This window comes from Cydia strobilella, chromosome 23 (genome assembly GCF_947568885.1).
Source record: "Cydia strobilella chromosome 23, ilCydStro3.1, whole genome shotgun sequence".
NCBI classification, from domain to species: domain Eukaryota; kingdom Metazoa; phylum Arthropoda; class Insecta; order Lepidoptera; family Tortricidae; genus Cydia; species Cydia strobilella.
In genome coordinates, this window is record NC_086063.1 from 5,746,921 (window position 1) to 5,759,196 (window position 12,276).

The following is a 12,276-nucleotide window of genomic DNA, read 5'->3' on the forward strand; positions in this document are numbered from 1 at the left end:
TATTCCCATTTCTGGGAATTGTTCCCGGAATATTTTCTAGCTCTTGGGAATATCTTCCTGCCCAAATAGGGGAAAAATGGAGACCGGATACGTATGTTTTGTTTTTATAATATATGACGGGGAATCATCAATATCATCATTCAATTTTGGGTCAGATCTATTTATTTTATTGATAAAGCATATTAATTAGGGCACAGAAAGTACAATCGCCATCAGATATATATCGGAGCCGCTAAGGAGCCCCCGGTCCGATATATCTCATAGCGACTGTACATTTGTTTGGTCATCGATTAAATAATACCCATTATGAATGTTACACATTAATGATCAAATAAAACCTTAAAAAATATTCAGTTTTTATATAAAATATCTACAAGTTCCAAACCGCTGGCTTCGTCAGGTGGCCACAAATGCCAATCAGCAACATGCTTCGTCCAAAGCAAACCAATTACTTCTTATTTTCCAATTCCTTCTCGCAACAGGCTTCGTCATATTTACAGGTGATTAAAATATATTTTTTCTCACATATCAATATTCCCGGGCAGGCTATTGGGAATATTCCCCATTATTATTGCCCAGTTAAAACATACCGGAAACACCACACCACTACAATCGCCGCGATACTTTCCGCCCAAATCTGGGAAAAATGGCGACCGGATACGGATGTGTGCCCCGTGCGTTGTATCGATTAGTTTTGATAACAAATGTCGGTGAAGTTTGTTATGTGCGAAGTTGTGTTAATGTGACATTTGGAATAAGAAGTAAGTTTATAGGTTTTGTTCTTGGCTATTGGAAAGATACATTACCACGAAAATGTGTGTTAGGGCCACTTTCACCATATCACTAACCCGGGAGTTACCATGGTTACCAGTACAATTTGACACTGGGTTAACGGTTTAACCGGTTAATCCCGGGTTAGTGGGATGGTGCAAGTAGCGCTAATGTCGGACCAAGCTAGAGTTAGACCAAGCTAAGTCTGCAACAATTGTAATAGCACATGTAGTGCGTTATTTTAAATGTTCTAAGAAAGCATGACCCCTGAATACAGCTTATCGTATTTTCCAGCCTGCTAACCTTACTCGTGGGTTGTGTTTTGTTTTTATCAGCTCAAAAGCTCTAGGAAGCTCAAAAGTGGTCACGTTTTTCCATTTGTAGTCTACTTTCAACATGAAATGTTCGTATACGTGATGGCTTCCCTTTTGTACACTTCAATTATCTTTATGCATAAGCGTCATTCTGGATCTGTGAGGTGAAAATATTCCTCTGCGCTACCGTAAAATGGGGTGAGTAGGTTTCGCGGGGAGAGTTGGGTTATGAATGGGGAGAGAAGGTTTGAAACGGGGGTGAGATGGATTTTTAGGGCTACTGCTACAAAAATAATGTATTCCAATTTAAAATGGAGCTATAGTAATACTCATAATAAGAAAAACGATCCAACAATCTTCCAAAATCACCTTTGTATGAAAACCCATCTCACCCATCAGAGACTACGGGGTGAGGTGGTTTTTCCTGTTTATCGTCAAAGTTATGAAATGGAACTACCCAAAATAAAATAAAAGCTAAAATACAAACGTCCGGAACACTTATTATACACACCATTCAGTTTGCATATGTAAAAATAAAATGTTATCGAGGTTTGAATGTCAGTTTTGTTTCTACTCACCCCATTTTACGCTATGTCCCATAAGTTACCTAATACCTAGTCGGCAGGCGAGAACGTTTAAGCACAAACAGAACAAAGGCAGTAACATTAATAAGCAGGATATATATAAGCGAATGTAAGGCAAGTTTACTGCCAACTGCGCCCCGTGGTGCACTAAATTGCATAGCACATATATACACTGCAATTGAAGTTAGGAAGTAAGCTAACTAATACTGCGTGTATTTTTGATATGATCACAAACATAAACAAGACGCAGATTTTAGTGCTATGAAACTATTCTGTAGGAATTTTGAAATAATTTTTTCCTAACTAGTTTTTGGAGGCCCTGGTGCGAAATAAATGGCATATACAATTTGATATATTTTATTTAACAATCACTGTTATCACTGTCACTTTAATGTTCCAACAAAAAACCACCATCAACCACATATTCTGAACCAGTAATGCTTGTAGCAGCGTCACTAGCTAAGAACATTATCAATTCCGCCACATCTTCTGTCTTAGTCTCTCTCTTCAAGGGCTCTTTTCCTGCCAAACTTGGCTTCGAACCAAGACCCGCATGTATCATCAAGTTTGTTTTCACGGGCCCTGGTAAAACTGCATTGACCCTTACATGCGGTGATAAATCTAATGCAGCAGCTTTTGTGAATTGAGACACTCCTGCCTTCGATACAGAATAAGCAAAACTTGCAGCACCGGCTTTTGCTCTTACACTTGAGACATTCACAATATTACCTTTGCTTTCGATTAAAGCAGCGCTAGCAGCTTGAGTTAAAGCTACCATACTCCTTAAATTCACTTTAATAATATTGTCAAACTTCTCCATAATGTTATCATTAAATACAGTTACTTCTCCATGTATACCAGCACAATTAACTAGTACATCTAATTTTCCATACTCTTTAAGAGTCACTTCAACAATCCTTTTCACATCATCTTCTTTGGAAACATCGGCTACAATCTTTAAAACTTTAGTTCTACTGATTTTTTCACAATTCTCTGCAGATTTCTTTAAATTATCACCTCGAATGTCTACTAAGGCTAATCTTGCATGTGCTTTAGCAAATTTGATTGTTGTAGCTTCACCGATACCTGAACCAGCGCCAGTAATTAATACTACTTTATTTAAAAAAGGCATGTTTCTTCTTACTCGACGTCTATCTTATAAATGATATATTATGATAATCAACTCGGTATAACGTTATCAGAATTTTATCTAAATTGTCTTTTTCAATGTTAATGATAACATAATATATAGTTTACTCATTGATTACATCATGTTTATTACTTATCTTTAATAGGCAATTAACATAGCTTTGTTATGTAGTGTTTGAGACGCATAATACTTATTATATTAGTATTATAATACTTTTTCACTTAGTCTGCGTGGAATTATGATTTCCATGGTAAAAAGTATCTGATTGTAGTATCTAATTGATTCAAATTTAACAATTTGTTATGGTTTTGAACTGATTATGATACGATATTAATGATCGTCTTGGTGATTGGCGTGCATCTTATTTTCACTTCATTTCGTATGCACCAATCAGCGCATATACAGTGGAATCCGTTTATAATGACTCCGCTTATACTGACCAACCGCTTACTATGACGTAATTACTGTGCGAAGTTTGGTTTTCAAATAAAAATCCTTGTGACAAAATCGGATAAGATGACTTCGCTTATAGTGGCAAAAAGCTTACTATGACCCCCTTATCCTAATCCTATTTTCATGAAATTATGTCCGGTTATACTGACACATTTGCTGGTTTTTGTGGCCGTCCCCATGTCTTTCCCTGCGAGGAGGTTTGGTGCGTGCGTGGCGTGAAAGTTGTTTTAGTTTTCATTCACAGTGACAAGTTGATAGTTGGTACCTACAAGGTCAATAAAACTCTTAAAAATATATATGTAAAATTAACAAAAATAAGAAGTTAATCCACTATATATGACATCTGCTTAGTATGACGTGTATGTCACTTCCCTTCGATGTCACTGTATGATCAAAACCGTAAAAAAATGTTAAATCTGAATCGGATTCTATGTCTCTCTAATATTTACATCACGTTTTGCACTATTCAGCACTTCCTTTGTTACTAAATTTTAGTCATTTATAGGAGTAGGTAATTTAAGTATTATTATGCTGGTTGTACTTAGAAATAAAGGAGAAGTGGGAAACTCACCGTTTCGGGCAGGACTAAAACTCGCGGCTCCGGAATACCAGCCCGCTGTTATACCAACTGAGCTACCAAGACTTACCCGTTGACAGAGAATATTTCCACCATATGGTTCAAATGCGCCTTAGGTTGTGGTTGTGGTATCGTTAGCAGAGGTTTCTGCCTAATACAAATAAATTTTATGCTAGAATTTATTATACTTAGTCTGCAACTGAGAGTATGTCTGAGTATAACTTGATTTATATCATTGATAAAAATGTTGTTCCTCAACTTTAATTTTAAAAAGCTATTAACAACTTTTAACAGCCAAAAAACACAACAAGATAAACATTGAAAGTCGTTTGTAATTTTATTCATTTCATTTCGCTAAAAGAGTTTAATGAGTTTAAAAAAAGCATTAATATTAACTTTTTTCTCCGTTATTTTAGCCGCTGTTTTGTACAGAAAATTACTGACATGGCGTCCCCGTTTGGTTGTATCCTGTAACACACTTTTCAATGAGGTTTGGTTTGTTTTCCTAAAAGTTTATAATGTAGGTCACATACAACCTTCGATATAACAAAACATTAATAAAAGTTTGCAGGCCGGACATGGGTAAACCATGATTTATGTTTGAATTCACTAAATTAACCTTCCATGGAATATGTGATGCGTGAAATTACATAAATAAGAGAAAAACACATGTACCGTGGAATTGAGTATCCCGATAAAGTTTTATGATAGATTCCGGTGCTTAATTTTAACAAAAAACCGGCCAAATGCGAGTCGGACTCGCGCACCGAGAGTTCCGTACTTTTTAGTATTTGTTGTTATAGCGGCAACAGAAATACATCATCTGTGAAAATTTCAACTGTCTAGCTATCACGGTTCATGAGATACAGCCTGGTGGCAGACAGACAGACGGACAGACGGACAGACGGACAGACGGACAGACGGACAGACGGACAGACGGACAGACGGACAGACGGACAGACGGACAGACGAACGGACGGACAGACGGACAGACGGAGTCTTAGCAATAGGGTCCCGTTTTTACCCTTTGGGTACGGAACCCTAATAAAAAGACCATAAATAGTGAGAAAAGACATTATATTATTAATGCACTATAGCTCTGTCCGCGACTTGGTTTGCGTGGATTGACAATGATCATTGATAAAAACTATATGTTTTCTCGGGCCTCAAACTATATACTAAATCAATTCAGCAGTTTAAAAGTAAAGAGGAAGAGATATATAGATAGAAAGACAGAGTTAAGTTCGCATTTTCACGGTGTCTTTTTTAAGTCCTTTAATTTCAAGGGTGTACTGAGCTTAAATTAAGTAACTTTCTCAAAGAAACCGGTTTTCTAATATGGCCCCTAGAGCGTATACACTTGTCTTAGGGCCTGTTTACATACGGTAAAACGGGGTAGCTTTAAGAAAATTTGAAGTTACTTTGATGGTTTTAAAATGGCTACAAAATTACCATTATTCATTATTTACTGAAACTGTTCGTGTAACTAGTTATATTAATATACATTGATGGTTACCTACTGTAAAAAATGCTGCATATAAATATATTATGGCTTAAAAACTGAAATTTAAAAGTCGCCCCTATATTACAAAGCCACCATGCTTTACGGTATTGATTAGTGTTTATTATGAAGTTTATACAATTGCTACTAAACGCAAGTATTATCTCGGAAGATTGATATTCGAAATGTCATTGATATGTCATAGTTTTCAATTGTTTGGTGGATTTTTAAATATAATGTCCGTGTTACAATTACAACAATGTTAATTACTTTTTATGAAAAATACAAAAAAAAACTATGTCATTCACTTTCCTTAATTGTACACCCCGAAATTAACAGAGTTTAAAAGGAACACCGTTTTTATTAGTAGGGATGTAGAGCATAGGTACCTACCTAAAAATTTCCTTTTAATGATTACAATGATCATGATTTGAATGATTTTAGTTTTAAGAAGAAGATTTTAGTTTTAGTTTTAAGAAAAAAAAAATAAGAATAAGAATAATTCATTTATTCATGGAAAACTATACCCTACTATGGCCCTAGATTTAAGTATTAGTATGTATGTTACTACACATTATGGACTTTTGTTCGAAATAAATTATTATTGATTGATTGATTGAAACTATTTTTATTTTTATTTATTTATTTCAAAAAAATATACTTATGCACAACAACACAAAACAAACAACAATAGAACACACAAAAGTACACAAAACACACAGTACAGTTTGGTATACAAATATTTTGCCAAACTGTAAACAGTTTGTTGGCGAATAGTGCGCTCTCAATTATTATTATAGGTAAATACTTTTTATGCGTATGTGTATATTGTATTGTATTGTATGCGTATGTGTATGCATACATCAATACTTCAATAAGACCGGTTTGTAATACATGCGTGCATGCACACACGGACAGCATGCGTTCCCATTTCATCTCATACAAGTACTACATTTCATACAAGTGTTACGTTCAGCATGAGATGTTGCGAAGTACCTATGTATGGCGTTGTGTTCAAAATCAACTTTATTATTAGGAGAAAAACAATTTTAAGCCTCTGTATTCTGCTACTGACTCTCGTAATATTTACCATGTCATGTGGACTTTCTAGAGCACTTTTCAAAGAAAATACTCTGTCTTTGATAACTTATTTAAAAAAGAGATGAGAAAATAAAGTTATCAACATCTGAAAACGCTTCCAAAACTCGACTTATAACTTTGAAAAGTAATTGTATATCAACCGTTATTGTATAATTGTATATCAACCGTTATTGTATAATTGTACATCCGACCCTACTCCACAGAAATATAATTAGAAATACTTGAACTTTTGACTGTCAAGAAAAGTGCGTGGGTTCGTTGAAAAAGCGCAAAAAGTTTAAATGACTTGGTTCCGACGAGCACAGTGATGGATCGGCTGGAGGTCCGTACTTTGATACAGCGTAGTGAACAAACCATTCATTTTTTCATGAACCGCTCGTTTTAAATGGGGACGACGAAAGAAACCAAAAGTACCCGGCAAGTTCGCCCGAATTTCACCTTCTCATACAAACGGAGTTTCGTTCTCATTTTAAAACGAATGAAACGTGTCTACTTTGCTAGTCACTCGGTAATTGTGCTCCAACAGTACATACATTAAAACCATATCACAACCTCATCTAAATGTTACAACACTTACAACATGATAATAATAATGGTGGTAATAATCGGCATAATACGTCAACGTACCACAATATAATAATCTTTCGAATTTAGGGCAAATTATACGGCAAAGTTTTACAGTAGGTTTTTTTGTGACAAATCTAAATTTGTTTATTATTTCACAGTGAACAGGCTGGTCTGGCTGCCGGGTGTCGATAGCTGTAGCACTTGTTGGGACCAAGTTAGATTCCAATAAAAAGAAAGGCCAAGTGGGAAAACAATTGAGTGTCTGGTTCCGTGCAATTTTATAGACTATTCAATTCAACCTTTAGGTATTATCTATTTCTCCCATAGTGTTATTATTTTTTACTCTGTGGAAAAATGTAGCTCATACATATTTAGCTATATTTCGGTGTGTTTTTTATGTAGGTATGTATTTACATGTGTTTACTTGTGTTTTCATGTGTAGGTTTATTTACTGTAATTGTATGTATTCAAGAAGCCTTCATAAAATTTTTGTAACACCTACTCCTCTTAATTTTCCTGTTTCCGTTATTCAAGAGTTGTCTGGAAGATACCGCTCTTTAGCGATAAGACTGCTTGTTGTCTGCTTCTATCTTTAATCAATTTTTCCTGAAGCTGTATCTTTTACTGAGGCGTGCAATAAAGGATATTCTATCTATCTACCTATTAATTCAACTAGGAAACAAATCATTTTCGAAATTAAACTATCGTGAGACATATTTCAAACTATTTAGATCAGTACGGTTTCAATCACTATTAAGTATTTTTAATCACTCTTGGCGACATGTTTCGGATTCGTCGGAAATCCTTCCTCATCATTTTTTCCTTAACATACAAATCATTTTCATCAAACATATTAATAACGGGTCACTCACGTATTTACGACTTAAAATACGTGAGTGACCCGTTATTAATATGTTTAATATGTCTGTGTCTCACGGAAGTTTTGTCATTTTCATCAAATCATTTAGGAGATTTTTTTTCTTTAGTGTATAATATTTATTTCAGTTTATTACCTATTAATTGTTAGTTTATTTACCTACAAAATGTAGAGTGTCCGTGAAGTTAATACTCAATTTTCCTTCTTTCTTCAGGTGAGTTATTCATAGCATTTCGTTTCAAGTCTCCCTTGAGAGTCTACCCAAAGTGAAATGCTACAAAATATAACTTTCTGATTGGACCCGATCCGCATAAAGGAGTACCCTCTTTTTCAATTAACCTGTATAATAAAATCATTCCATTATCTACAATATTACATTATATAACTATATACAGGTTATGCTCGTACATAAGTAGCACAAAAATAATTCACTAATTATATTACATCACCTATCACCTAAGGCAGGCAGGGCAGTTTAGGAATTGATGATTGTCGGGGCAATGAAGTAATATTTCCTAAGAAGAGATCTTGATCGTAGTGTTAATTTATGATAGATAAATATAAAGATAAAAAATCTTTATTCTTCTCATTATTACATGGCTAAAGGCCATTACTATTATAACACATAATTTTATATTTAAAAGAAATTACAAACATGCAGAAATAATTGGAACAAACATGCATTGACTTAAATACCTAACGAGTATAAAAATAAAAATAACACAGTATGAAATAAAACTATGAAAACGGATTATATCGCGTATATTGAATTTATAATACCCGCCCCGTGGCCGTGGCGCCGCGTGGTCACCCGTTGACCACGAACGCTGTAAAGGGTTCAAAACGTCGGGATGTATTATAAATTCAATATATGCGATATAATCCGTTTTCATAGTTTTATTTCATGAGTAACTATCGCGGTAACCGAAGACAATATTAAACACAGTATGAAAATTAGTCGAGGCATGTGATGGTGCGAAGAATAGCCGCTGGCTCAGCATAAAGCTGCGGGGACCCGCAGCGCTGGTATTCTGCCAGAACCTAAAAAAATAGTGACGCTAGAGATGCTGCACAAAATGAAATACATGCCGATTTAGACTAATAGGTAGATGAAAGATCGGTATTGGCAATTTATCTTTCGTCTGCGTGGACTTAGTAACCCCAGCTAGAGTAAGAATAGCGTCTGGAGAAAGTCTTATAGCAATCATTCAATTTAAGCATAATATGCACACAAATTATTAGGCAACTCATTAATTATCTCTATTCCACCATGATTCCACACCGATTTTCACCCTCTTAAGGGATGATTTTCGGGATAAAAACTATCCTATGTCCTTCCCCGGGACTCAAACTATCTCTACGCCAAATTTCAAATAAATCGGTTCAGCGGTTAAAGCGTAAAGAGGTAACACACAGACAGGCAGACAGACAGACTTTCGCATTTATAATATTAGTATGGATAATAACTAATATTGTCTTCGGTTACCGCGATAGTTACTCATGAAATAAAACTATGAAAACGGATTATATCGCGTATATTGAATTTATAATACATCCCGACGTTTCGATCCCTTTACAGCGTTCGTGGTCAACGGGTGACTGAGGAAAAATTACAAAGTGCAAAAATACCCACATACTAAAATAATGAACAATCATAGACTACAAAGTTTAAAGTTTGTAGTTTATGATTGTTCATTATTTTAGTATGTGGGTATTTTTGCACACCCGTTGACCACGAACGCTGTAAAGGGTTCAAAACGTCGGGATGTATTATAAATTCAATATACGCGATATAATCCGTTTTCATAGTTTTATTTCATGAGTAACTATCGCGGTAACCGAAGACAATATTAAACACAGTATGAAAATTAGTCGAAGCATGTGATGGTGCGAAGAATAGCCGCTGGCTCAGCATAAAGCTGCGGGGACCCGCAGCGCTGGTATTCTGCCAGAACCTAAAAAAATAGTGACGCTAGAGATGCTGCACAGAATGAACTACATGCCGATTTAGACTGATAGGTAGATGAAAGATCGGTATTGGCAATTTATCTTTCGTCTGCGTGGACTTAGTAACCCCAGCTAGAGTAAGAATAGCGCCTGGAGAAAGTCTTATAGCAATCATTCAATTTGAGCATAATATGCACACAAATTATTAGGCAACTCATTAATTATCTCTATTCCACCATGATTCCACCCCGCTTTTCACCCTCTTAAGGGATGATTTCCGGGATAAAAACTATCCTATGTCCTTCCCCGGGACTCAAACTATCTCTACGCCAAATTTCAAATAAATCGGTTCAGCGGTTAAAGCGTAAAGAGGTAACACACAGACAGGCAGACAGACAGACTTTCGCATTTATAATATTAGTATGGATAATAACTAATATTGTCTTCGGTTACCGCGATAGTTACTCATGAAATAAAACTATGAAAACGGATTATATCGCGTATATTGAATTTATAATACATCCCGACGTTTCGAACCCTTTACAGCGTTCGTGGTCAACGGGTGACTGAGGAAAAATTACAAAGTGCAAAAATACCCACATACTAAAATAATGAACAATCATAGACTACAAAGTTTAAAGTTTGTAGTTTATGATTGTTCATTATTTTAGTATGTGGGTATTTTTGCACACCCGTTGACCACGAACGCTGTAAAGGGTTCGAAACGTCGGGATGTATTATAAATTCAATATACGCGATATAATACGTTTTCATAGTTTTATTTCATGGATAATAACTAGTTTGGCTAGGAGAAACAATGTCGGGCTCAGCTAGCGCGACAGTAATCTACAGTCTAACGATGTTTACCGAACAAGTGCGTGTGGTAGAATGCTCCTCGTAACTGTGCCCTACGAATAAATTTGTTTTGTAGATTAAATTTCGCATACCATGCATCTTTGTTACACGTTAGTATTAGGATACGCGCTTATGTGCAGCTTTGTAGATTTTGGTGTAGCGTACTCTTATCAGATGCGTGCTCTTAGACCAGCTTACCCTAAATACTCGTATCACTTGCAAAACTGACCCCTAACCTAAGTATGTTGAGAAAATGAGTTTCAGCCGAAAATATCTTTTTCTGTATTCGAAAGCAGGCTGTTTGAGACCCTGATTTATTTGCGTTCACAGATTTGTTATTTGCCAACTTTCTGATTTGTGGGCATTCAATATTTAATAAGTCAGACAGAGTTTTCTATTATAATTCTCGGAAAGAAGTAATTGAAGCATGGCTAACCTTGATATCGCCAAGTCTATTTGATTAATATGAGGAGGCCGGATAAACATTAAATTCACAAAGGTAGGATTTTTATTATTCTTAGGTTCCTATAGTTTTTTAAAGGCTACATACTAAAACTAATTAAGTAAGGACACTTTTTAAGCACGAATGGAAAAACTAACAAGTGAATTCATTAAAAAATAAGTAAAAGTCAAATCGAGCCTTTCTAATTAAATCCGAGAAATGTCCAATCCCAAAATGTAATCACTATGGACTTAACAGTACTCACTTGAGAGGTAGTATGGTAATTTAAGTCCCGAGAAAAGAATTAGTTCAACCGGTAAATATAGTATGAGAAATACCGGTAATTTATCGGTTTACCAGTCATTTCTACCCAATTTTAAACTGGTTTTATTCCCTTTACAGAGGACAGTTGTTGTCATGGAAATCGTCATTATACGCAGGTGAACCAGCACGGACAAGCTAGTATTGGTAAGATAAATATATCTCAAAGAAAGATACTCTAAGATGAATTTCCATGTGCATTTCAACACATTCTAACTTCTCAACTTTACGCCAATAACCCAGAGCAATTCTATACTTAGGTATAACTCACGGAAGGAAGCCTAGGTCCTAGCCTGAGCTAACATGGCATGTAGCTTTAGCCGCCCCTAAATTTCTACAATAGCTTAGTCGGCACTTACCCGCAGACTCGCTTCACAATGAGACCGGTACACGTTGAAGTCGAACTGATGAGCTTTTCACGAAAATGGATAGATTATGGAGAATTCAAAATTCTGTAACTTCATTAAATAAATAGTGTCCGACCGAACACCTTTTTCTCTTTAACTGTAATGTATTTTGGAAAAGCATTGTATTGGACTAAAATTATATGATATTGAATTTGGTTGGATTGATGTTTGTCCATTGGAAAACAATGGACAAACATCAAGGAGGCGGTCACGCTAACAAGACTGGCCAAGAGTAGAAAAGACTTTGCAAAGGTGCCCACCGACGCCCGCTAGGGCATGGTAGCAGAAGAAGAAAGAATTTGGTTCCGTTTCAAAAGTATTATTTGTTAAAACTCACACATACAGTACCTAGTGTAAATTTTATTAGATAGCGTGACGTGACGTGACATTTGCGTTGTCTCATTTTGTA

The 12,276-nt window shown here is 35.6% G+C and overlaps 1 protein-coding gene across 1 annotated transcript; it reads right to left on the bottom strand.

Moving 5' to 3' along the window:
• Nucleotides 1-2,021: 2,021 nt before the first annotated feature.
• Nucleotides 2,022-2,802, bottom strand: LOC134751741 (3-oxoacyl-[acyl-carrier-protein] reductase FabG-like). The gene has a single exon (XM_063687186.1). The coding sequence runs from the start codon at nucleotides 2,799-2,801 to the stop codon at nucleotides 2,058-2,060; it is 744 nt and encodes a 247-aa protein (XP_063543256.1). The 5' UTR covers nucleotide 2,802; the 3' UTR covers nucleotides 2,022-2,057.
• Nucleotides 2,803-12,276: the final 9,474 nt, after the last annotated feature.